The 25,990-nt window shown below is 40.0% G+C and overlaps 1 protein-coding gene across 3 annotated transcripts; it reads left to right on the top strand.

Moving 5' to 3' along the window:
• The first annotated feature begins 50 nt into the window (after positions 1-50).
• Positions 51-25,162, top strand: LOC122417454 (uncharacterized). 3 transcript variants are annotated; one of them, XM_043430971.1, is made up of 8 exons: positions 51-456; positions 4,365-8,722; positions 11,481-11,582; positions 13,960-14,106; positions 18,796-18,929; positions 21,779-22,273; positions 23,026-23,280; positions 23,878-25,162. In XM_043430971.1, exons 1-8 carry the CDS (start codon positions 233-235, stop codon positions 24,082-24,084), a joined length of 5,922 nt encoding a protein of 1,973 aa, XP_043286906.1. In that variant the 5' UTR covers positions 51-232; the 3' UTR covers positions 24,085-25,162. The 3 variants fall into 3 exon arrangements, with proteins under 3 accessions (XP_043286906.1, XP_043286910.1, XP_043286916.1); XM_043430975.1 differs by lacking the exon at positions 13,960-14,106; XM_043430981.1 differs by lacking the exons at positions 11,481-11,582; positions 13,960-14,106.
• The last annotated feature ends 828 nt before the right edge of the window (positions 25,163-25,990 follow it).

The following is a 25,990-nucleotide window of genomic DNA, read 5'->3' as shown; positions in this document are numbered from 1 at the left end:
AGGGAAGTCTCGTATACTAGAATTCTATTATTACCGCTTGGGTCGCTGGCTTAAACTCAGTCGGTCTTGGCTCCCTGAACCGTGAGAACGCTTTTCGCACCTGAAACTCCTTGGGTGGCTTCTCCGGTCCGGTGTGTAGCGCGCGGCGGGTCCTCGGGATTGGTGATAAAACCAAAAAGGGCTATAAAATTGAGTATATCGAGGAAGAATTGGACTCGCGTGTCTCCGGTGCATGCTCAAAGCCGCGCTCCATCGTTTTCATCGTTACAACTCATTTTTACGATTCCCCGCGATCGGAGAACCGTTCGAGAACTTTGATTTAACGAGGCTATCCAAATTCGTCGAAAGAGCAAAGTTCAATCGAGGTTCGAAGATGCCGTACTACGGTGACACTCTGCCGTATTATTACGGGGGCGCGTTCTCTACCCACAGCTCCTTAATGACAGGCACCGGACGGTAAGCTCGCAACGATACCCTTCGAAAGCCTCCATACGAATCTACCGTCCCATCGACGATCCCCCCTTTAATCGCGTATCTATACGAGAAACGAAAGCTTCGTACCGATCAACGATTTTTATCCTTGTGATAAATATCTCATTGGTCTCTCATTGACGATCGCGATTCGCCTGAGATACCCGATTAACTTTCGATTAACACACGAATACGTCTATAAATAAAGCGAGAACCTTGGCTCGCCGCAGTCAAGTTGCTCGAGTGAAAAGAACGCACAGCGTACACTTTTGCAGCATCAGGCTTTCAACTACACACCAATCTTTCACAATCTTTTCTTCTTCTTCTATCCCTCAAAGTCCTTTTTTTCCTCGCATTTGCCACCATCGGTTGGAAGACTTTCTTCAAGCTCGATTTTTCTTTTCGTCCGATAAAATGAAAGAAATGAAAAAAAAACTGACCCAGGAACCTGAGGTTGAAACAAAAGTTGGAAAAATACGTGTTGCACGATCAAAGATCGTTGGAGTAACATCGCTCCTTTTCAGTCGGTACTTTTTAAATCCTAAAAAAAGTATGGTGTATGGTTTTCCCGTATGCCAATAAAATATGTTCACGAGCATATTTAGCACCTAATATCGATGAGCATAATGCTGCGCACATTTGTAGAGAAGCGATGCGGATGCTGACAATTTGCCGGAATTCGGAGCATTCAAAGTGTTTAGAGAAAGAGAATTTAGTCGAGTAAATTGATCGTCTTTTACGTATAAAATCTCGCCTCGGATCTCCCGAGAAAATCTTGCCATCGGAGCATTGCGCAGTCGAGGAGAAAATCCATTTTCAATTTAGGCTTTTCTCACGAAACGCGAATCATGGCTCACAATTGGTTCTAAAGGACCGAGTTCGCTTGCCAAAATGTCTTATTAATTACTTATGACAGTTAAAAATACGTTTTATTATACCTCGACCGAATGCCTTACAAAAGTCCTTTTGTTTTTCCGCTTTTCATTATTAAATTCTCTGAAACGAAGTGTTTTCAAGAACGATTTTTCGGTTTTTTATTTCTCACGTTTTATTTGAATTTTTTTTTCCCACTTTACAAAATAATTTGAGATTTACGGTTGGTTTCATAGTGTTTTTTATGCTCAAATTCTCTTGAAACGTTGAAGGAAAAATCTTGAAAAAAAAATTCTCCATTATTCGATAAATTTTTATGCTTTTTTTTTCATCAACAACGTCGAATTTGGAGTTCGCCTCGTTCGAGCGAACTCGGACTGGGTAAAAATCATCGCGAATAAATCCGATCGGAGAAAATGAGAGTTAAGGGGTCGCAGGATAAATTGAGAAAAAGCATTAAAGCAGGTGGGGAAAGAATGAGCGTTAACGAAGGTTGGGTTTTTCGCGGGTCTGTACGGACCGAAAAGAAGAAAGATTTAAGTGCAGCACCACACGAGATTCCTAAGGAAAGCTTAACTAGTAGCCGTGTCTTGTCCACGTAACACGTTAAAATAAGCAATTGGCATTCGGTCTAACTAAACACGGCCGGACGATCGCGCGAGTACTTTGCCTCGAGAATTTTCTCCGCTCGAGACTTTCGTACGTTTCTGATGTGCGGGGGCGGTTTAATTACAGAATAAATTGGGATTAGTGTCAGCGAGATATTCGAGTGACTTTGCTACGGCAAGGCCCTTCGATTTTTATTCAAATCTTTATTATCCCGAGCTATGAATTGAGGAAAGATTTCCGATGAAAAAGTGGAAAAAAAGAAAGCTTTGAAAAGTAATTGAGTTTCACTCGCGAATAACTGTTTGCTGAAAAAAAATTTGCACAAAAAATGTAAGTGGCCGGACATTTTACTCCACTGACGAAACGTAAGCGAGGAAATGTTTCAAAAGCGTCTTAAACATCCCTGAAACGTGTGCATTTTTTCCAATCGCGCATAAAATTCATCCCACAAATTCAATTGTTTTTTTTTTTTTTTTTTTTTTTTTCGTAGTTAAAGAATCTAATGTGTACATTGTTATCGATCGAATTATAGCCAGCCGTGACAAGCGTCACTGTTTGGACGCAGTCCAACGCTTCATGACGCTTGTTAAGTAGCCTCACGACGAATAATAGAATACGCTTTTAATTTTCGCGCGTCATCGCGTGTACAAATCTCATGATAATTTGTATCCCACGGGATGGGACTAATAGAGAAAGACGAAAGAAAGACCCGATCGATAATTTTTCTTTCACGCGCACTCGAGTATCGAAGTTGTCATTAAAAAATGTAATTTTCACGTTTTTAATCGAGTTTTTTCAATCTTTACGTTTTGTTTCGTATACGGAAAAATGGCGATTAACGAACGTCCGTTATCTTCCGCTCAGTCAATCTGTCCGCGCAACAATAAATATCAGCGATTATTCACGAATGCATGAGAAATGAGAAATGTTCAGTCTGCCCGGACTGCCAAGAATAACGGCAATATAGTTATCCTCCCCAGAGTCGTTTCCTCGAGTCTCGTCTTTCTCAAAGTGACAAGATAATCCTCGTTTCCACATTGTACACGAAAACTCCGTATTTCCCTAAAACCAGAACAAAAAAAATGTTGTTTCTCGAAGAAATCGTTGATCGCGTGATATTTTCCTTTCTCCGTCGCATCGTTTGACGCTGCATTCGCGAATGCGGTATTGGGAGCGTTGAGAAAAAACAAAAATTGTCTGTTTTTCATTTTTGGCATTCGCCGGTGAATTATTTGCGTTTTTAACCAACGAACGAGACCCCCGCCGGACATTGGTCAGCAGATCGAGTTTGTATTCTCGATACCTTTTTTTTTTCAACGCCGCCTCCGGTACACGATCGTGGGTGGCTCGTCAGATACAGAAAACTAATGAAACCCTTTAAACTTACACGCGGAGAGAGACTTTTATACGAAAAATTACTGTTTTTATCAGAATAATAAATAATCGATATACAGAATAGTGTCTCAAATAATGCAAAAGTTTTGGGAACTATTATCGCAGTCCACAGTAAATAACGCGCTGCGCTATATAAAAAATCGCGACACCGAGCGAATTTTTATGAAAAACAAACTCAAACGTGAAATGATTTGATGAAAATTAATTAAGGAGACAACACAGTTTCCCCTCAATTAGTTCTCTGTGTGCTATACGAAAAATCTAATAGTTTCCTATTTTCCTTTTTACCGCACTGAATTTTGCTCAATAACATAGCAAAATTCATGCGCCCACTAAACATAATTATAAGCACGAAAATAGTGGCAGATGGTAAAGTTTAAAATTTTTGTATTATCGAGGCGCACCCTCCGAAAAGATGTATAAATTCGAGGACACAAATGATAGACATTTTGAACATTTATGTGCTTTCTTGAAGTGTAATAGAACACCAAATATTTCTATATGTATTTATCTCAAATATAAAAGTCTCTCCGTGTACTTGCACCATCATCGTTTGTCCTGTAAAAAAACATTTTTGAAAAGAGATTCGAAAGAAACGCGGAAATAAAGTCGAGACGTTCTTTAGATCCGCCACGTTCTTTTTTAGCAGTCAAAATGGTCTTACGATCGACGTTTTTTTTACAACAATCCAGTCCCGCTCACTGTCGAATGGTCGAATGGGTCTTACGGTAAAAATGTTGATGAATGAAAAGTTCAAGGGAGATCGAGGCAAAATGGGACGCGCGCACCGCGATATAGAAAGAGTAGTGTCGTGGGAACGAAATGCCACTGTGCGAAAGAATTAAAAGTAATCGCATGCGGAATAAAAATGGAAAAAATGGCGAGAGACAAAAAATGGGGGGGTGGAATAAAAAAATTGTCGCGGTGTGGCCCATTCGGTCTCGAGTGCCATATTTTGGTGGGCGGTCTCCCCCCGTGTGAAAAAAAGAAGTATTTGTAAAAAAATCGGATTGCAGAACGCTTCACAGTCCGTTGGGCTCGACGAGATACGCGCCTCACTTAACGACGATATCGGAATCTCCGTTGAGCGCGTTGCGTCGTTACACGCCAGCAGTGACGATGTCATCGCGTCCAAAGCGCATTATCGATACCGCTGATATCGACGTTTCAACGCCGCGTGCCTTGTCGCACAGCCGGAGCAACGATCAGCGTTGTCGTTTGCGCCGGGATCGTCCGACCATAAGAATACGTTCTCAGGCGCTCAAGGACAACCCTGCACTGCGGGAACATTACGAACGTCACGAGAAAACGGTCGGTGAATTGTTGGTCGAAAAGTTTTTGATAAAGGATAAAAAAGCCGAGGCCGAGGGCGAATCACGAACGAAATTGTACAGTCAGATAAGCTTGGAGAACAACATGACGAAAAGGCAAAAAGAAGACATCCAAAGACGACTGACGAGACGAATGACGCGGCGAAAATCATCAGCCGACGTCCAAATCGATCCGGAACAGCTCGAGAGAGAGGTTCTCTTCGCCCAGGCACAAGCGGACGCTCTCGACAGCCTCGTCGCCGAGGAACAAGCCGAGATCGAGGTCGAGGCGCGCATGGGAACCCTCATAAGAAAAAACCTCGTGAGGTCGGCACCGCCGCCGCCGCCGCCGCCGCCGCTCTCAAGATCGGGCCTCGAAGCCTCGGGCTTGTCCGGCGACGACCCGGACGAAGCGAGAACCAAAAAGTTGCCGAAGAAAGTGAAAAAACGGAAAAAGACTACCGACAAACCTTGGCCACCCGGCGAAAGCCGAGCGGACTCCGAGCACGATGCAATTAATAAGATCATCAAAATATCGGACGAAAATTCGGAAAGCCTTGTTGTTGTACGAAAAGACGGAGGTGGAAACGAAGAGGGGGGTGCCCGCGGTGAAAGGTCGCCCGCGAAAGGGCTCAAATTCAAAATCGAAGCCAGCAACAGCGTCGGCGATTTATCGACTTTATGGATCAGCGCTAACGTCAATGAGGCGCAAGATAAACAAAAGATCGTGTCGCAAGCTGTCGTCGAACAATTTCGCGACAGCGTCAGACTTCCGGCCCCGAAGCATATTGCCAATAAAATCATGAAAAACAACAAGAAGGATGCGATCGTCGAAGTGCATCAACAGATCGTTGTGCTCCCCGTGAAAAAACGCTACGTCAAGGACGACGCGCGTAACAGCGTTTATCTCACTCTGAAAAGCCAGAAGAACGCGAACGTAAAGAGCGAGACTGCTCGGAGGAACGGAACGATCGACGGGGCGGACCCGACCGATCGCGAAATCGACGAGCAAACACCGAGCACAATAATCAATCTCGTTACAGCGAACAAAACAATGGGAATTGCACGACAACCGAAGCTCAATAATAAAGCTGCCAAGTTCCGGTCTAAAGATATCGCTGAAAGTGACGTAGAGGTCAAAAGCATTTCCGAGTTAGCCCCGGCAACCCCCGCTGCGGCGATCAAGGGGAAGATCGGAACGAAGGACGCGGGCTTGCTAAACTTGTCGGGTTCCAATGACGATGCGAGTTTCGTTATTACGGGCGAATCGATTAGTAAATCGTCGGATCGCGACGTGAACGGTAACTCAACATCCGCGATCGATCAACCACCTTCGCCGAAGAGCGAAATTACGAGCCTCGAAATAGCGACGATACGCGACAACGATACGCCGCGAAGCCTAAGGAAAAACAAAACCTCCAAACCGATCATTGCGAAAATCGATCGAGTCCCGAGTGCCGTTCAAGTCCCGGAAAAAACACGAGAAAGCGAGATTCTCGATGAAGCAGACGCACCGTTGAAACGCTTGAAAAAGGAGACGAAAGAAACGCCTGAAAAGAAGTTTCCGCTCGGCGAAAACCGCCCCCCCAAATTGAAACGCAGTGCCGCTGGCTCTCTGGATTCTTTCGACGCGAGGATCAACCTCGAGAATTTTGATGATAGAAAAAAGGAGGAAAAAGAAGACTTGGATAAGACGCGAACCGAGTCGAACGCAACGATAATATTGTCGGAAGTTACGCCGAAACCCAAAAAAGTCGAAAGCTTGCCAATATTGAACGTCGAGACGATTGCCATCCCTGACAATCCTATCGTCAATGACGATTTATCGTTATTAGTGGCCAAGAGTCCAATCGAATTCGTTGAATCTCCCGTCAGTGAAATATCCGAGCCAGTTGGCGTGACTAACGAAACCGGCGAGGTCGATAGCCTCGGAAATTCCCATAAATACGAGAACAAGTGTCAAAGCTTCGTTGCACAGCCGGCAACGATCGAATCTCCGAAAATTCTTGCACCGAAAAAAATATCTCCGGATTCGGATTCTCAAATAAAGGACGATAAAAATGTTGTCGAATTACCAAAACTGCGAAAACATCGGAAAATATTGGCGATTTCGGGGAGAAAAAATAGCGAGGAAATCGTCGAAGCGTCATCACCGGAGTCACCGAATCTTGAGATAAACGTCAACGGCCCGGACAAAGTTTCATCCAAACCGAAGAAACGCGTGGTCGTTTCATCGTCGAAAATATCGTCGAATCGACAGTTGAAAGAAAAAGCGACGATTAGTCGGATCGGTGCTAAAGTGGACGAGCTTGAAAAATCGACGATTTTGACGAATGGTCCTTCGGACTTTCGGTTTTTGGAAAACGTTTGTTCTATCATCGAATTGAATAAACCGGGAAGAAAAGTAACCGAACCGCAATTGGAAACTCCGTGCGCAAAAGAAGAGGAAGAAATAGACTTTTGGGGGGAAATAAAGAGTGAGAAAATCGAGGAGACAAAGATGAAATCGTCGGAAAGAATTGCTTCACCGAATTCCAAGCACGTTGACGATCTCCTCATCGGAGATCAAACGGAAGGAACGGAAAAGATTGGAGAGTCGACGGTGATCGTTTTGGAGGCCGCGACGAAATCCAATACGGTGCCGGAAAGTGGGACACGGGATGAGACGAGAGCAGCGCTCGTTCCCGTTGAGAAAAAGTTTAACAAAGTTAAGAAAAAGAAGAAAACGAGCGAGATCAGTGGGTGCGAGAAAAAGGATGAAGAGAAAGCGAGCTCGGAAAGTATTTTGGAGCATTTGAAAAGCTCTGACGAGAAGCTTGACGAGAAGAGTCGCGAGAAGTCAGAGCGGCTGGAGCCGCGAAGCGAGAAACTCGGCGAGAATAATTCTCCGAATCTGTCGGAGGAGATGAAAATAGTCGGGGTTGAGGTAGAACCGAATATCGAAAGATTCGAACGTAATTTGTCGACCATTATTGAGGAGAGTCAAAGTCCCACGCGGGAAGATACTCCGAAGATCGAAGCTTTGGATCTTGTCGAAGAAAGTTCAACGCCGAAACAGAAAAGTCCGTTTTCTTGTTCGTTGTTGAACGAGGCCAGTGGCGAATCGAATGAGAAAACTCTGAGTAAAGATTTTGGAGCAAGTTTATCTACGAGTACGGAGGAAAAACCGGAAGTGCCTGAAACGAGTGAGGATCCGGTTAAACCCGAGGTTGTTCCCATGGTGGAGCCTGGAAAAGAAGGATCGATCGTCGTTTCTCCATCGGACCCGGAGTTCTCGGTGCCCGCGATAAGCATCGCATTGATTAAATCGAGCGAAGAGGAAGGAAGAGAAGGAGAACCGGAAGCGGAGGCTCTCGGGGACGAGGACGGTCCCGGGACTCCGACGAACGAGACAGTCGAGCAAGACTGTCGTAACAACATATCGAAGTGGCAAGGACTGGATGATCTCTCGTTGGACCAGCCGGACAAGGACATCGGACCGGAAGTCGCTCTGGCGAACCTATTGAAACGAAGTAAAAAGAAAAAAGTTGCTTCCACGAAGAAAGCAAGTAAAAAGAATTCGGGGGATAAGAATTCAACGAAAAGTACGAGCGCCGGTCAGGATTCTTCGAAGAAGAAAAAGCTCGGGAAGAAGAAAAAGTCCTCGTCGAGGAGTGCGAAAGACGAGGAAAGATCGGGCTCCAAAGTTTCCAACTCTTCGGACACGACCCTCAAGCCCGGTGGGCTCAATCTTTGTTACACGCCGAAGAATAGCGGACGCAATTCACCGAAGCAGCGCCCGTTGGACCTCATTAAAATATTCTACACCACGCCCGCCTCACTTTTGACGGCGACGCCCCGCGATCTCTCAAAAGTACGACGCGCCAAAGTTAAGAAGCGGAAGCATTCGTCGAGAACCGCGTCGGCCAGTAGTGACAGTACCGGAAGTACGAGGAGCACTCATAGCACCGCGACTACCGAGAGCACCGGAAGTACCGACCGCGAGGAGGAGGATCCCGCCCAAAAACGCATATCTTCGACTCGTAGCAACGACTCTGGCTTCGATGGATCGCCGAGATTGTCGAGTACAGATTTCATTTACTTTACCCACCGAAAATTCGAAGGATTCGATTTATTTCAATCACTTGCAAACCCTCGAATCAAAGAAATAAATTATTTTTTTTATTTTGCCGCACGTCAATTTTGCCAAAAAGTTTTTAATCGTCTCAACAAATTATTTACTATCGAATTCAAGAAAAATATCAAAATCCATAAAATTGTCTCCGTTGAACCGTAATTAACTAAATTACTTTCGACTTTGTTCGACTTTGTAAAGCTTCGATCGATAATAATGAGTGTGATTTGAAAATCAAATCCCGAAAATTTTCCACTTATAAATATTTCGTAATTGCCGTAACCCGCACTGTTATTTGTTTGCTCAATTAAACTGTAACTCTCATTCCCAACGACTGACGCAATAACGCGGTAAGGTTATTGTTTCCCCGTGTCGATCCCTCGTCGAACGCCGAAGAGTCGCCCCGCCGCGCTATCTACCACGATACCTTTTTTTCGTCGCTCGGAAATTATTCGCGCTTGTTCGTTGTTTTCAACGAAAGAGGCCGCCGCGCAGAGTCCCCCGAATCCAAACGATTTGGATTCATGCCGAAACACGATTGATAGTTCGATTCTTTAGATATCGACGATCGTGCCGCGCAGACTATTGTCACTGTGCCACGCGAGTTTGTATGCAGTCAAACGACGATGCCAATACCGACTATTAGCCAAGACCTTTTCACTGACGAGAGCCGCCGTCTCGATTCGGCGGCGATAAAGAATCGATCGGACATCGCAATGTATTTTTACTTGTACATGTACGTAAATTTACAATCATATATATAATGAACGAGTTATCCTTATTTGCTGGCGCTGATGAGATTAAACCGTCGGAATATATTCGATTTCCATTCGAGAAACACCAACGCTCGGAATAAAAAGAAGAAACGAACATTGTATTATGCATGCGTAATATATGGGGCATGCCAGGCCAAATCGACCACTTTCGATTATCTTTTTCTACTGTACGAAAGAATTTTTTCCAAAAATAGTGATGAATTAAAAAATAAAATGGCATTATTTTTTATTAAAGTGACACTTTGGAAAATTTACCTGTTGGGTCGTTTGTTTTGTTTTTTTTTTTTTCAAGTTTTGTCTTCGAATCTTCAATGTTTTGAGAATTTAGATGAAAAACGAAAATTATGGGATGATTGCTATTTTGAATGTTTTTTTTTTCTTTTCTCTGAAATTTTTAAAGCGGCATCTTTTCGCTTTCTATTCTTTTTCTCCGTTACAAAAAAAAAATTTTTTTTACAATTCAGTTTATTTCTAATGACAGAACTTTGATAATAATCTTCTAGGATGTACCGAGAACCTTGAAAGTTGAAAAAGAATGACTATAATGATACAAAAATCGGTAATCTTTGGAAATATTGCAATTTTTTCGAAAAAATTCAAGACAGCACTGAATATTTTTTGATTATTTTTTTGACAACCAAAAAAACATAGTTTATTGAATAATTTTAACCACATAATCGCGACAAGTGCATAAAAGAAAAAAGTGTAAAAGGGAAAAATTCAGATGAATTTTATCCCGATTAAGCTGCTACTTCCAAATTTTTAAAAGTTTATAGTTTGATGAAAAATTTGCCAAATCATAAATTTCATTCCATTTTCTTCATTTTTAAATGTAATTTAGAAAAATACAAAAGATTTTCAGGACCGTTTTTCAACTTTTAAGTTTCTCCGTATATCCTAGAAGATTTTCAAAGCGGTGTCATTAAAAATAAGCTGAATTGAAAAAAACTTTTTTTTGTAATGGAAAAAAAGAATAGAAAGCGAAAAGATCACACTGTAAAAATTTCAGAGAACTTGTAAAAAAATGGCGCTTTGAACAAAAAAATAACGCCATTTTTTTAAAACTCGTTTTTGGCTCGGAAAAAAGAGTTTAAAAAAATTGTTAAAAATTTCTTTGGTACAATCGAAAGGGGTCGAGAGTTCAAAAGTGGTCGATTTGACCTGGAATGCCCCATATATAAACATTTATTAACTGTATCTATCCTTTTTACGTCGTATCTCGATACGTATCGAGATGTCCTATAATTTACGTTTCGCGATAATTATTCTCGCAATCGATCCATCATCCACGCGAGCCCGCGCGACTGTTGCAAATTCGTCAAGGGGAAGGGATGAGCTCCCGATATTTCGAATCAGTTATCGATAGACCTCTTGAGTGCGTAGCAGCAGCAGCAGCAGTGCACGATGATGTCTCCGAAAAAATCGAATGATCGGTACCTGCATGACGAGAACTAACACTCGCTGTGTATTTTTTCCCTGCTCAGCGTGAACGCTTTGTTTTTATTTTTCACTGTGTTAACACTTTTTTTGGCACGTGTTTGCAGTTTTAAACATTTTTTCCCGTGTCTAATGGCTTTTCTGGCACGTGTTCGATTTTTTCAAGCTTGCAATGAGTACGAAGGAGAAATATTTTCGAACAATGTTCAAGGCTCGAAATGTATAAACACGTTTACGTGTGTGTATACGTGGATCGATGAATTTATATTCATTTATTCACACGCGATGGTGTGCAGGCCTTTTATATTCAACTATTTTTCCTATTCAACGAGACTGGGCTAATTATCAACGAGAGGCAAAAAAAAAAAAAAAAAAAAAAAACAAGAAATAATAAAAATATATCATTTATTCGCTCATATACATCGAATTTTGAATAAATATAAAAAAAAACATTCATCATTTTTTCTTATCGATGAAATAATTCGCGCTGTGCAGACTGCGACATGGCATGTCACAAAAAGTGTGAAAAACTCACGGGAAACCTGTGCGGATTGAATCAGAAGCTCGTTGCAGAGGCATTGCAAGCACTGAAGAGAGGTGAGTCATGTATCCGCTCGAAAAACAAAAACAATGCAAAACATATACACGTCTGGATATTCTCGCATTATGTACTATGGACTCGATTCACCGGCATTTATTTACTCATTTATTCATCACGTGGAAAATTTTTATTTCGACAGTCATTTTGTCATATAGAAAATTCGATATTCCATTACGAAGGGGTGCAAACTTATTCCACATTATAAATTTTCGTTTCGATAAAATAAATTACTCGTCTTCGTTGAATGAATCGATAAAAAAATTTACGGATCACCGGATGAGTGATTGGAAAATTATTGAAAAATAAGTTGAGTTCCAAAAGTGTAGATTCGTATTCCGTACAAAATTGTTCTCGTTCAAAGTAATTTTTTTAAAAATCGATAATTACCGAAACATTCGCAGTGTTTTCAGACATTTTTTAAGGCAGTTCTGTATGTACGTACGAGCTAAAAGTTTGAGCCGCGCACAATCACGCCTGCTCATGCACGAATAGGTCCTCTACACATATAGAAAGTGGCGCCGCCACTTTCTATTCAACCACTACAGCGTCGAGCGTCAAATCTCAGTGCGTTTCCCGAAGTCTTATTTATTCGTCGCGAAAGAAGTTTAAAAGTCTTCAAACGGCAATTCAAACCAGAAAGGTGGTCGAACATTTGAGAAAAAAACTTTCATATTGTTTTGTATCGCGCTCATCAGTCGTTCGCCGCACTCTGTTGCCACGACGTCCCAGCTGGTCATGCACCCGTTCCGCGTGTCACGTAAAATTAACGCACAGTTCGTCAGTCGATATCTCCGGAACTAGATGGTCAAAAATTCCCATTTTTAAAAAGCATTAATCCCACGATAGTATACCGAATGCACGACTGGTTTTATTTTAAAATCGTAAAATCCGTTTAGCGTCGGTCTTAAAAAAATGTATAGATTGGTATGCACACAGTAGTATAGAGGGAAAAGCTCGAGAAGGCCGTCGAGAAGAAATATACAGTGACGCGTGTATAATACGTGTCACGTGTTTGTAGACGCGAACGCGAAACACGAACCGTTCGAATATGTACTGTATTACTATAGATCGTTGAATCTCGGCGGCGTTATATTTTGCACCAGTCTCACGAGGCTTTTCAGTCCTCACAATATTCGTAAATTTATTTATAAGAGGCATTTCATGTCGAATTGTTCAAACGATTTATTTACAATAGTTTCCCACGCTACACACATTCTACACGCATGTACGACGTACAAAGATTTTGAAACGGCATTTTCAAAATTAATTATAAGTAAAAAAAAAGGATTTGAAAATTTAATGTGAAAACATTCTCAAAGAAACGAGACAGACTGGCAAATGTTTCAATGGTCGAAATATGGAGTCAAAAAATACAGTGAATACGAACCACCCCAATCGCTATTGATTAACGAAACTCGATTATGACTTGCAGGGCCAAAAAAATGTTCTTGACGTTTAATAAGCACTGTTTCGTGGCGCCATGCCACTCGCTAATTGGAGAGTCTCGGTGATGAAAAAAAGTGGTACGAGTGTCTGCCAGATCGTGTTGGCGTGAAAAAGCTCATGTACCCCTTCATGGGTAGAGGAAAACCCGAGAGATTTGCCAAAAACTTGTTTCCTCTCTCAATCTTTTTCTCTCTTTCTCGATAAGCGGGTTCGGCGTGTGTACACGAGAGGATTTCTCGCGCATATTCTCCGACAAGATTCAACTATTTTCGTCGGTGTGTTCTCGCTCTTTTCGCAGCTATTTGTTTAACGTGTGACGTCAAGGAAGCGTTTATTCCTTGGACGAGAGATAGAGGAAAGAGAGAAAGGGAGGAGAGCAGTCGTGAGAGCGCACGAACTGTTGCATACACGCACATACTCAAAAGCGTACAGGAACGGTGTTTCCGTATTCAAAACGTATACATATATTCTGCGAGTCTCGTCTCCGCGCTTCGTTTATATACGACAGAGTGAGAGAGAATATGAAAAGATCGCTTCATCGTCGTGTGCACGGGCGCGAGTGTTTGGCAGGCTAGAGAAGATCGAGGAGCTTTCATTTTCGTGCGAGACAACACGCAACTCTGCCGCTTATTTTTTCATTCCGTTCCGCTGGACGACTAAAAAAGTCGAAAGAAATAACATCACTTATGCCATTATTTTTCAATCGTACAACGCGAGTTTTTTCACAAATTTCACAACAGTCAAATAAACTTCACAAGGTTACATCAAGTCGTGTTTATACACCGACTTCGTCCACTAGATCTAGAGAGTATCGTCGAGATACATTTTTCTTTCGCGTCTGTACAACCCGGAACGTAATTAAAGGAATGGCCGCATGGAACGCTAGTAATGGGAATAACTCTGACAAGCAATATTTTGCCCAACCAGTGCCTGTTATCGAACGGAAAAGAAGAGTTCGAAGTGCTTCCGACGGTGGTAGGGGTGGTGGTGGTGGTGGTGGTATTAGTGGTGGTGGACGAAATCTGCTTGACAATGATTCGGATATCGTCGTCGAGGATGAGTTTCAACATTTTGGTGAGAGTAAGAGAGAGAGAGAGAGAAAGTGAGAGTGGTAGGAGTAGAGCAAATGAGAAAGGTTTTGAGAAAAAATAGAAGAGTCAAGAGTCGGTGAAAGATGGAGATAGCGAGAGAAAGAAAAGAGAAGGAGAAAACATGCACGTGTTTGCTGCGAGTGTGCGCCGCACCCAAAATACGAAACGATCATCACGAATCTTTCGAAATTAACGACTCCAAGATGGCTTCAAAATACACAAAGCGTGTGCGTGTTTTTTTTTAGCAGAACGATTGCACAGTAGCTTCGATTTTGTTCAACATCAGCAACACATCAATTCCTCGGATATCGGAGGCCTGTCCCAGGGGATATTTTTCCGAAAGTTTCAAAATTTTTGAGCTTTTTTCGCTTCATACGAGACCTTTGGCCTTCGAGATATTTTTATTTTTCCACTATTTTAAGTTTTCTTTTTCAACTTTGAAGAGGTTAACTCACGTGCCAGGAATTAAGCCAAATTTAGTTGTCAAAAATTCGTCGCGTTTCCTATTTAAATACCGAGAAAAAATTCAATCCAGAAAACACGATGAGCGAAGCTGCTATTTGGATGGTTGATTTACGATTATGTATTATTTACTTGGCACAGGCTTTAGCATTTTCCGTACCAATTAAGTTGTGTGACTTTTAGTGCAAACTTCGAGAGAGTGATACCTAAAAAATAATGGGCAAACCTAAATAAAGGCGAGAGCTATCAACTCATTGTATTTTCGTCACTCGTTCTTCACGAATTTGCAAATCTTGCGAACTTTTACGTATTTTCAAAACACCCGTTTTAAATGTCTGCATGGAAAAGCACTTCGACGTTCAATATAGGAAAAAAGAAAAACGACCTAAATCGTTCCCTAACGAAATGAGTCAACAAACAATAACGCAAAGACAATTTATCCGTAAATAAATATAACATACCGAAAATCAAGACGATGAGAATTGAACATTGCAGAAGGAAAAAAATCACGCATTACTATCGCACCGGAAATATAATAAGCGGTCCCTCCGAACTAAAAATAAAATTGCGAGCTTTCTCGCTTATCTCGCAGAAGAGTGCACGAGAGCGCGTATCTGACCGGGCATTCCACCTTCGTGCATAACTCAGTCGTAATATTATTCTTGAAGCGCCCCAAAAATATATGCGCATGGTGTCAAAATAGGTATACACAATTAACCGCGGGACTGGTGTGTCCCGGTTAATTCGTTTCGTTTCGCGGCGCGCTCCAAGCGGCGTGAGTTTTTTAGGTTATGTATATTCCCCATACGCGCGCACACGGAAATACCAACGCGATGAAAACAGTTCTTTCGATGATGCAGTTGTGGGCCGCTTTAAAAGCGGCATAGTTTTCAGTGTGCTTACTAGTTTTCAACAAAGATTCCTCACGTTTGAACGAAACGGCCACGAAATTATACTGCATTCCTCTTGACGTTGATGACAATACTCTCTCGCAAACTAGGGCTCGCGCCCAAGATTCGACTGTGTAGTCTTCCGTGTGTATTTCCCACTTGCTGTATAACAGCTAACAGCTAGTGCGTTCATAGAAGTAGGCAATACTTCTCGGAGACCATTCGTTGAATGCCGGGAAAGATATTTAAAGCACAGGCCTATCTCGTCTTAATATATATATATAAAATTAAAAAAAAATAGTGTCTCTATCGTTGAATTATTTTGCATTGAGGTAGTTTATACACGACGAAACGATTTCTTTAAGAAAGTCTTGAAATGTACACAGAGTTTAAATGGCTAGTCGACCGACACACATAACAAATTTTAAGGGGTTCGTAAAAACTCGTTTATCTTTTCATATAACGAATGAACGCCTCTTACGAAGTTTATGAAAAAGTACACAATAACAATGAAGTATATAATGAAGGTCTGAAAAAAAATTCGAGTGTCTTTACTGGTAATAAAGACATATTGTGTTAAAGATTAAAATAAATTTGTGATGTGCACTCGTATAACCTCACATTTTCAAATTTCGGCATTTTGTTTCTTCTTAGCTCGGACCATTCTTGTCATAGCCTTCTGTCTTTTTATTAATACTTTTTATTCTTGATCCATTTCTCATTGTGTTTTTTGTCTTTGCGCTCTCTAATGCGATTTTTTACATAAAAACCTAAAGTATTTTCGCCAGGAGCGAATGAAATTTTGGATTCGCAGTCAGTGGTGGATGCCTGATTAATTAAATGGCTTGTAATTTCATTCGCCGAAATATAAGTTGAAAAAATTTGTTCACAATTTCGAATTAATGACTCTGACATTAATTTAAAGTGATTATATATTTAATTAGGTAGTAAAAATCGATCCAATTTAGACACCCATAAAATACGATTGTTCGCGGGCATGGATCGACCTTAAATTACGCCCAATTTTTTGTCCATACTCGCACAAATGTTCGCATTGAAAAAAACTTTGAAAAATCGTCGTAAAGTTATTGGTAACTGGCCATGGAAGAGAAACATAATTACGATATTTTATAAATAGTCTTAAGAGCCGCGCACAAGGTTTTTTTTATAATGACATTATTTCACATACGAAATTTCTATCATCAACTAATATAATCGAAGCGCGGGCGCGACCGCTTACAAAATCATTTAGTTATGATTTTCATCCGATCTAATCTCTCTTCGATCGTTCATTATAAAACGAATAACAAAAAAAGTAAACCAGATTAACCCCGGGGTTGAAATTTTAGGAGTTTCAAATATTCACAAATACGAATCGCATTGAGGCGAAAATTTCGTTATTTTATTTCCCAATGCAAAAATTCGCCCTATGAAATCGAGTTTTCGGAAGAAGAGTTCGGCCGGAGGATTTTGGCCACGAAAATGCCACAACTCGCACGAAGAAATGAGATAAGAATATTGCCTAACGAGTATTACAAATGGACGACGCTGAAGTTTCCAACGTTGGAGTCCAACGAAATGAATGAAAATAAAATGATTTATCCATCAGTTTTTTATTTCACGAATCATAATTGTGTAGATTGAAAAAATACAAAGTACAAATTCGACTGGAAATAAATTGGAGAATTACTGGAATTATTGGACAGTTTTTTAGATCATTTCGTTGGACTCCAACGTTGGAAACTTCAGCATCGTTACAAATGGTGTCTCACGACTCGGGCGGGAAACGATTCGCTCGGTGAAATTGCCATCTCGTACGTTATTCACGGGATAGTCATTCAACCCTCGTTCTGGTCTCCGTGACCTTGGATTTGGTCTCGCGATTCCACCCACACTTCGCGAACACGCGAATGCATTTATACGAGATCGAGCACCTGTGCCCGATCGATCAGAATTCAGCGTGAATTATTCGCGGCTATTCCTAATTCTCTTAGTTTCCGATGATTTGTAGGTCGATTGGAAGACTTCTCGTGCCATTTTTCTTTTCACGCGTGTACTACCCTTCCGGCTTAACGTTTCTTCCCATTTGTGTTCTTCTGCGTCGATCAACATAGAACATTGTGGAAAATTCACTTCCCAACGTGCCAGAGCAACTGCGCGCTCGCTGCCACCAGCATCGAATCTATTTTCGATGAATGTCACACAGCCAAAAGTGCAGCTCGCTCCTCGCTGTGCGCGGTGGTACCAGGTACTCACAATCAGGCCAGGTGCCAGACGCTTTCGTCAAGTTAATTTCACGAAGAGAAAAAGAGCGTTGAGGAGAGAGGATGAAAGAGTTGAAGAGAGTAAACAAAAAAATGAGGCATAGGAAGAGTCAAAGAAACGTTAAAAAGGAGAGTTCGAATGTGTGGGAAGAATGAAAGTGGAAAATATATATTTTTAAATGTATAAGAGAGACCGGAATCGAGCGGGGTATCTAAGGAAATATTATGCTTTTCATATAGAAGTTTGCAAAGCTTCATCGACGATGACGCTGAAGTTTGCAACGTTGGAGTCCAACGAAATGATGAAAAAAAAAACTCTCCAATTTCGTTCCCTGCCGAATTTGCAATTTTTACTTTTTCAAGCTACACAGATACTTCATGAGATTTCATTAATTGGTCAATTGGTCAGTTATAAATGTTTTTTTCCCTCATTTCGTTGGACTCCAACTTCAGCGTTGTTCATCGATGCTTGCTCTCAATTACGAAAAAACCTACAGTAATTTTTGCAATTTTCGAAAAAAAAAATATCTCGACGATTCGATACACTTTGATTGTTCCTTTCGAAAAGCAGCCGAAAACCAATAATTTCTTCGAAATTTCTTCTTTTTCTTAGTTTTTGTGGCTTTTTTTTTTTAATTTTCAAAGTATTACTTTTTTCTGAAAAAATATACGAAATTGCACGAATGGAATAAAAATCTCTGCAATTTTCCTCGTACCCCGTTTTAGAAAGAAGAGTGCGATAATTAAGGTTGCGGTGAAGCACAAAGCTCTAAATTATCCCGCATAATAAATCTTTTAGCATTAACTAATACTCGTCTCATTACTGGACCAGGCATGAGTGCGTCGATGAAAGTGTTACAACTCGAGCTTCGCTTCTCTAGACACCCAAAACATAGTCGCCAGCGCTTCAGTAAAATCCGTACACATATGATTTCGGATTTTCATTTATTTAAAATATCGCTAAAATACGAAGGACATTTGCGTTCGCTTGAAATAAACAAGAAACTTATCTTCTTTACACTTTTTATTCATTGTCTGCTTATTTTTCTCGTACAGCGCCATCTCAGTCCTCGGACACTCAACGGAATTCCGACGGCTCCGATCATCACGCCAGCGGACGAATCACACCGCCTGCAACTAATCTGCCGAGATTCAAAAAATACACCGTTATGGACTTTAATTTTCTCAAGGTTCGTTGCATCTTTGTTGGGTTTTTTTTTTTTTCCGGTACTTTATTCCCTAATCGACACGATGAAAATGTGAATTTATCTGAACGGTACAATCTTCCGAGAGGAAAGCGTTAAGTAGTGAAAATCGTTTTCGTCAGCCGCTCATTCTAAGATAACTGAATCTTGCACCAAAATGCATCAACAACTGTACTTTTATACACGAAATGTAAATGTTTTCGAATATTATCAAATTAATGGAGAATAAACAATGAGGAAAAACATTCAAACGAAGTTTCGAATATGTAAATGAACGACTTTTCATTCTGTAATACGAGAAACTCGCGCTGGAAGTTGAAAATTGTTCGTGCACAAAATTTTATGAAAAAAATGATAAAATGAGAATCCCACAAATTCGTTCGTGTCGTTCCGATTAATTGCGAATGATTCTTGGATGGAATATTTTCTAACTATAGACACTGTCTAGGATAAAGAGCCAAATTTTATATTCGCGTTGTGGAGAAATGCTTTTAATGTACACATTTAAATAAAGCAACGATTGCACAATGAGCTCTTGGCCATGTCATATTTTCAAATAGTTATACAAAAAATGAATAATTACCAGAAAAAGGGAACGATGATGTCGGAGTCGTGGTGAGATTTTATAAATGAGGATAAATTTAGGACTCAAAAAACCTGATGAGTTATGTTTGAGAGGATGAAAGAGCTATTTCGATTCAAACATCCTAGAAATTTAATTAGACATGGACTAGGAAAAAGTGAGTGAAACGGTCATCGACATAATTAAAAGTTAAAAGAGCTAAAATAATAAATTTAAAACAAAAAGGAATAAAAGCCTGTAAAATAACAAAATTCTACCTTTGCTATAGTTGATCGTATCGTAATAATTTCTCTATCGCACGGGCTCAAAATTGCACTTGAATTCAGCTGAAATATAAAGCCTTTAAAAAAACCCAAATTTTCATCTTTCGATTATTTAATGAACGACATTGGGGGATACTCGTAAGAAAAATAACGAATGTTTTTCTTTTTTTTCATCGATAATTCGTGATTTATAGAGAATGCAATTATACCAAAGCTGTGCAAATCTTTCGATAATTCATGTGTTCTAATTAAGGCATTCCTTTCGCATGAGCGTATTTTTTGGTGGCGCAAATATGGGACACTCGGTTATATACGAAAAGCTTCTGCCATTTTTCCAGCTTGTATCGTTAATATTTCTTTTAAGCATTCGGTAACCCTTTGTTTTTATCGTCGCTATGGATTCCTTAAATGTTTTTCTATCTGTGGGACGGGTGGGGATCAAATGTTGGAATGACTAAAATTTCGAACAGCTAAAATCTCGAGTTTATAAACTTCGAATGATAATATGGAGACAGGTAGATTCGACTAGAGCTTTGAATGCCGAACATAAATAAAGCAGAAACTGCAAGGTTCGAAGCACGTTTACATCGAAAATAGAATGTAACAATCGCCCATAGGACGATGACTAAAATATCGATTTTTCGAAAATTCGACTATCACTCTTTCGATTCATAAATTACTACGGTCAGTGATACTGTGAAAATTTACAATTTTGAAAATATAATAACGAAAGATCAAATATTACTTAGGTTGAAACACTGAAACGCCAAAAAGTCGAACAGTCAAAATAGTGAAACGTTAGAAAGTCGATCGATCAAAATAAAGAAATGCAGTGGAGCTCCAAATACACGCGTCTCACTCACTCACTTACTCAGACCGGTGATCTCCAATTTTAAACAATGCCATTTTAACTTTCGCCTTTTCGAGCCATCGCTATTCCGCATATCTAAGTTTTATAGGCTCGAAAAATTCACTTTCGATTTTTTGCTACTCTATATTCTGGTCTGTCTGTAAAACAATTACTCTCCATTTTGAATTCGAAAATATGAACTTTTGACATTCGGATGGTCTGTTTAAATTGCATTCGAAATGAAAACTTTCGAAATATATATTTTCGAGTAAATACGAATTCAAAGAAGAAATTTTTGATTAAACGCGCAATCTGCTGAATAGTCGATCGCGGGAATAAGAATTTCGAATTACTTATTTTTCTCCAAACTGATATCACAATTTTAAAAATTTCGAAATATCGACCGTTCTACAATTCAGTTATTCAGTATATGAATTATTTATTGAATAGAAATGTGATGGAATCTCCATAAGCTTCTGTATAAAATTTACAATTATTGAAGTTTTAATTCTTCATTGAATGTTCGGTAACCTGACCTGAAATTTCGACAATAATCCATTCGCACGTACTTTTACTTTAAGAAACTTTAAAAAAATAGCTTTACGTTTTTTTTTTATTATCCATGCATGATATTCGAGTGTAATCGGAATCGAATCAAGCTCCAAATGGTCCAAATCTTCGGCTCGAATACTTGAAAAAAAAAAAAATTTCGATTTTGGTTCACTAAAACACTTGGATCAATTTTTCTATTCAATAGATTCATCAGTCGAACCACTCGGTGAAAGAAAAAACACTAGTATCGTAAAATTGTTCAATGTTATTTTCGTTTGTGTGAGTTTTTAATGAAAATTAAATAAAAAAAAAATATTCGATACTCGAATATTTACGAAATTATTTAGGAAATTTTAGTGTGAAATAAAACGAGCCAAATTTGATAAATTAAATTCATCGATAGAAGATTACGAAAAATTGAAATAAAATTATGAATATAAATTTGATAATATTTACAACAATTGCTCTATTCTTCGCACCGAATATCTCCTGTGAAAATGTACTTTTTTCTTTATCAATAATGACATCCGAAATGATCTCTGTAATAGTGCCCTCGATGTATTTAAAGACGTCTCGATAATTTCAGGTCTTGGGAAAAGGAAGTTTCGGCAAAGTACTGCTAGCTGAATTGCGTCGAACCGATTGCGTGTACGCGGTCAAGTGTTTGAAAAAAGACGTCGTTCTCGAGGACGATGACGTCGAGTGCACTCTGATCGAGCGAAAAGTGTTGACCCTCGCAACGAGACACCCGTATCTCTGTCATCTGTTCTGCACTTTTCAAACCGATTCTCATCTCTTTTTCGTCATGGAATATCTCAACGGCGGTGATCTCATGTTTCACATACAAAAATCCGGAAGATTTGCTGAATCCCGAGCACGATTTTACGCCGCTGAAATATGGTCGGGTCTTAATTTTTTGCATAAAAAAGGCATTGTTTATCGTGACCTTAAACTCGACAACGTGTTGCTCGATTTCGAAGGGCACATCAGAATCGCTGATTTTGGTATGTGCAAACTACAAATTTTCTTGGACAGAACTGCCGATACTTTCTGCGGTACTCCAGACTACATGGCACCCGAGGTACTCGACAATTCTCAATAGTTCACACAATTCAAATCGTCATTCGACCTTTTTTTTATCATCTTCGTCCACCAAAATGGAAGAAGAAGAATATTTATTTTTATTTTTTTATATTTTCCATGTTCGAAAACGATTAACAATTGTGGTTAGACGTTTGATTGTAAATCTACATTTCCAATATTTTTATTCTCCTATTTCCATATCGAGATGAATTTTTATTATTGAAAAACCTCAAAAATGTTCCTAGAAAAAAAAGGTTGCGACTGGTACATCGATGGTCCTTTGTTTCCTATGACGCTGAAGTTTCCAACGTTGGAGTCCAACGAAATGATCGAAAAAAACTCTCCAATAATTCCAGTAATTCTCCTATTTTGTTTCCTGCCAAATTTGCGATTCGTCATTTTTCATGCTGCACCAACGATTCGTGAAATAAAAAATTGGTGAATTACAAACGTTTTTTTCGTTCATTTCGTTGGACTCCAACGTTGGAAACTTCAGCGTCGTTGTTTCCTGATCATATCACGAAAAATCTAAAATACATCGGTAAAAAAAGATTACGAAAGCAAGTGTAAATAATTGCAACGGAAAAATTCGAAAAAAATGTCACAATTTATAATTCAAATATTTCAAACGAATGGTAATTGAAATTTTTGCATTCGTACGATTATACGATAAAATTCTTACGTCATAGAATGAAAAAAATTTAACAGATTTTCACATGGATCGTTCATGGAATATGAAATGATTTGCAGATCATAAAAGGATTGAAGTACAATCAGGCGGTCGATTGGTGGTCATTCGGTGTTTTGCTCTACGAGATGCTTACCGGCCAATCACCGTTTTCCGGATGCGACGAGGACGAGCTGTTCTGGAGCATCTGCAACGAGAGACCGTTCATACCTCGATATCTTAGTCAAGAAGCGATGGACGTTTTAATTTGTCTTTTGGAAAAGGATGCCGGCAAAAGGCCACCGGCTCACGAAATATCTATTCACCCTTTCTTCCACGTGAGTCGTTATTTCACTTTTTTGAGGCATTTTCTCAAGATACAACCAAAACAAATAATCGATGGTTGAATCAGCAAAATGAATGTTGACCAATTGAATTTTGTTGGATCAACAAAATTCCGTTTTCAGTGCACTCCAAAACTGAGGCACTGACTTGAAACTCAATTCGATTTTCAAATAGAGTTTTTTTTTCCGTTCCTTTTCACATATTTCACATTTATCATATTTTACAAACAAAAAAAATCCAACAAATTTTCCCCAAACGAGTTACTTTTTCAGCCTAAACGACGTTTTTAAGACACTTTGTCAACTCACTAGCTCTATCAATTCCAATTGGTACGTTACATAAAATTTCCAACTAAAACGAGGAAGAAAATAAAACGTAAGATAAAAAGAATGGACGAGATAAAAGAACGAGTTGAGCGAATCCAACGTCACGTTGAAAAACGATTTTACCATTGAATTTATCTTTTCATCGGAGAACGAGGGTCTTTTTTGTTTAATATTTAGCCCCCCCCCCCCCCTTCTTCTGCCCGTCCATGCACTTGATGAATCACAATTCAAATTTAAATTGTATAATGCAATGCAAATTTGCAGAGCCTCGCATGGGACAGACTGGAAAGGAGACAGCTGGAACCACCGTTCAAGCCAGCATTGGAGCACACGCTTGACACGAGATATTTCGACACAGCCTTTACGGCTGAAAGGCCGAGACTCACTCCGGTTCCCGAACAGATATTGACCTCGATGGATCAAGGAGTATTTCGCGGTTTTTCGTACACGAACCCAAACGCCACGGACTGATGTCGATGAGAAAAAATAGAGTCGACGAGCAGCCGAAAACTTTGTAAATAAGTAGCTTCCGGTTTCGTCGTACAAAAGCAACGATAAATAATTATTTTGCCTGTGACGGGCGCTCCGCAGTTTTATTTCAAATCTGCGGGCCGGCGGTGCCAACAATCGATCGATCCACGAATTCCGAAATAGTGCGTTCGAAATTGTCGATTTAAGTGACCGGGACGTTCGGTTCGCCATCGTTCGAATAGATTAACAAAAATCATGTTTTTTTATCCTCTCACAATTAGAGCCAGAGACGTTTACCGCCTCTCTATTGATTCGTGGAAATTAATCGTAGGAAAAAAATGAATTTGATTCTGACAGAAATGATACTTTTGCTTCCAGCGATCGAGGAATTATTACTAAATAAAAAAAAAAAGCAAAAGCGATGCAAAAAATTGTTACATTTTCAATCGAGTCGTAAAAATGTTTGAGATCCATCGATTAGTTTCCGTACAACAAGAATCCATTTATTTTAACTTCGGATTTATCGAACCGAGCGTCGTCATGAGAAATTGTGATGTAATATTTATTTTCATGTCGAGTCAATCGCGGCTGTCGGCTGGAAATATTGACCGAAAAATCAAATACAATCCAACCTCCTACGGGTGAGTGAGAAAGTACCAGGCAATCAAAAAATTTGGAGAAAAATGTCTCCTGCAAATTGTTCGGCTCGCGCGTATAACACACGTAGCTTCGACAAATCAATTTTTTTCCAAACGAGTCGAGCGATCTCAGCGACCTCAGAATTCCCCTGCAAGAACCAAGCTGGTTTGAACAAAAAAAAATGTGTCGAGATCCACTCGAGAGAGAAAAAAAGGTCAGAACTTTACGGACAATGAAATATTTGAAAAAGCTCTCAATAAAACCGTCGAAAAGTAACGGCGAGAAGTTAGCGCGTGACAAATCGTCACAGTAATTGCAGGCTAATTAGCTTGGTAATCGTAGCTTTAGATTTTGCATTGTAAGACAAAGAACAACATAATGTAGATAAAGAAAAAAAATTGTACAAAAGTATCGTACACATAAAGAAAGAAATGCGAAACACTGTTATCGTTAATATCCATCGAACCTTTCCGGAGCCAACGAACCCGAGAATTATTTATCAACGGCGAGCGCTCACTTTCATGAGTATTTTCATTTACGTGCAGCTGTTTTTCGTATCGAGTACGTACGGAAATCGAGCATAAAGACCGGAAGAGAAGCACAGGGAGAAACGAAGAAGCTACGAGAAGAGCCGAGACGTAGGAAAAGACGATTAAGAGTAAAAGTAACAGTAAAAAAGCTAAAGGAAGGGAGAGATGTTAAAATTAGGCAAGTTGATATATGAGCGAGGTCGCGGTCGTAGGGAGACGAAGAGAGAGAGCATATGAAGCTTGATCCATATAAAACCAGGAGACGTTGTGACCGCTGGTGGGCCGTCAAAAAGCATATTTCATAAGGACATTTGACACTCTTCGCATATAAGTTATAGTTTCGGTGTTACAATTATTTGAAATTAGCGGGATAATTTCGGTTCCGATTTCGAAACTTTGCCAAACGAAGAAAAAGCTTCGCCTATCTATAAACTATAATGTGTGTCCACGTGCGTGCCTAATTTTCAACGATGAGTCGAACGAAAGACTCCGTCTCGTCGAATGAATCAACGGTATTGTGTCTACAAAGTTGTATACTTTGAAATTCGTCGCAGAGAAAAGTAGATCTTTCTCATGATTTTATAACGTGACGTTTTTGGCGTATAAACCATATTTCGCGCGTGCCCCTCCCGCTCTTGCTCTCACTCGGAAACTATTAGCGTTATGCACTAATAATATAATATATACCGAAAATCTCGTACAAGAGTTTCTCGGGTTACCGAGGCGCACGGTTGGGG

This window comes from Venturia canescens, chromosome 1, assembly GCF_019457755.1.
Source record: "Venturia canescens isolate UGA chromosome 1, ASM1945775v1, whole genome shotgun sequence".
NCBI classification, from domain to species: Eukaryota; Metazoa; Arthropoda; class Insecta; order Hymenoptera; family Ichneumonidae; genus Venturia; species Venturia canescens.
The sequence above is the reverse complement of the archived record's forward strand: the minus strand, read 5'-3'. Positions and strand labels throughout refer to the sequence as shown.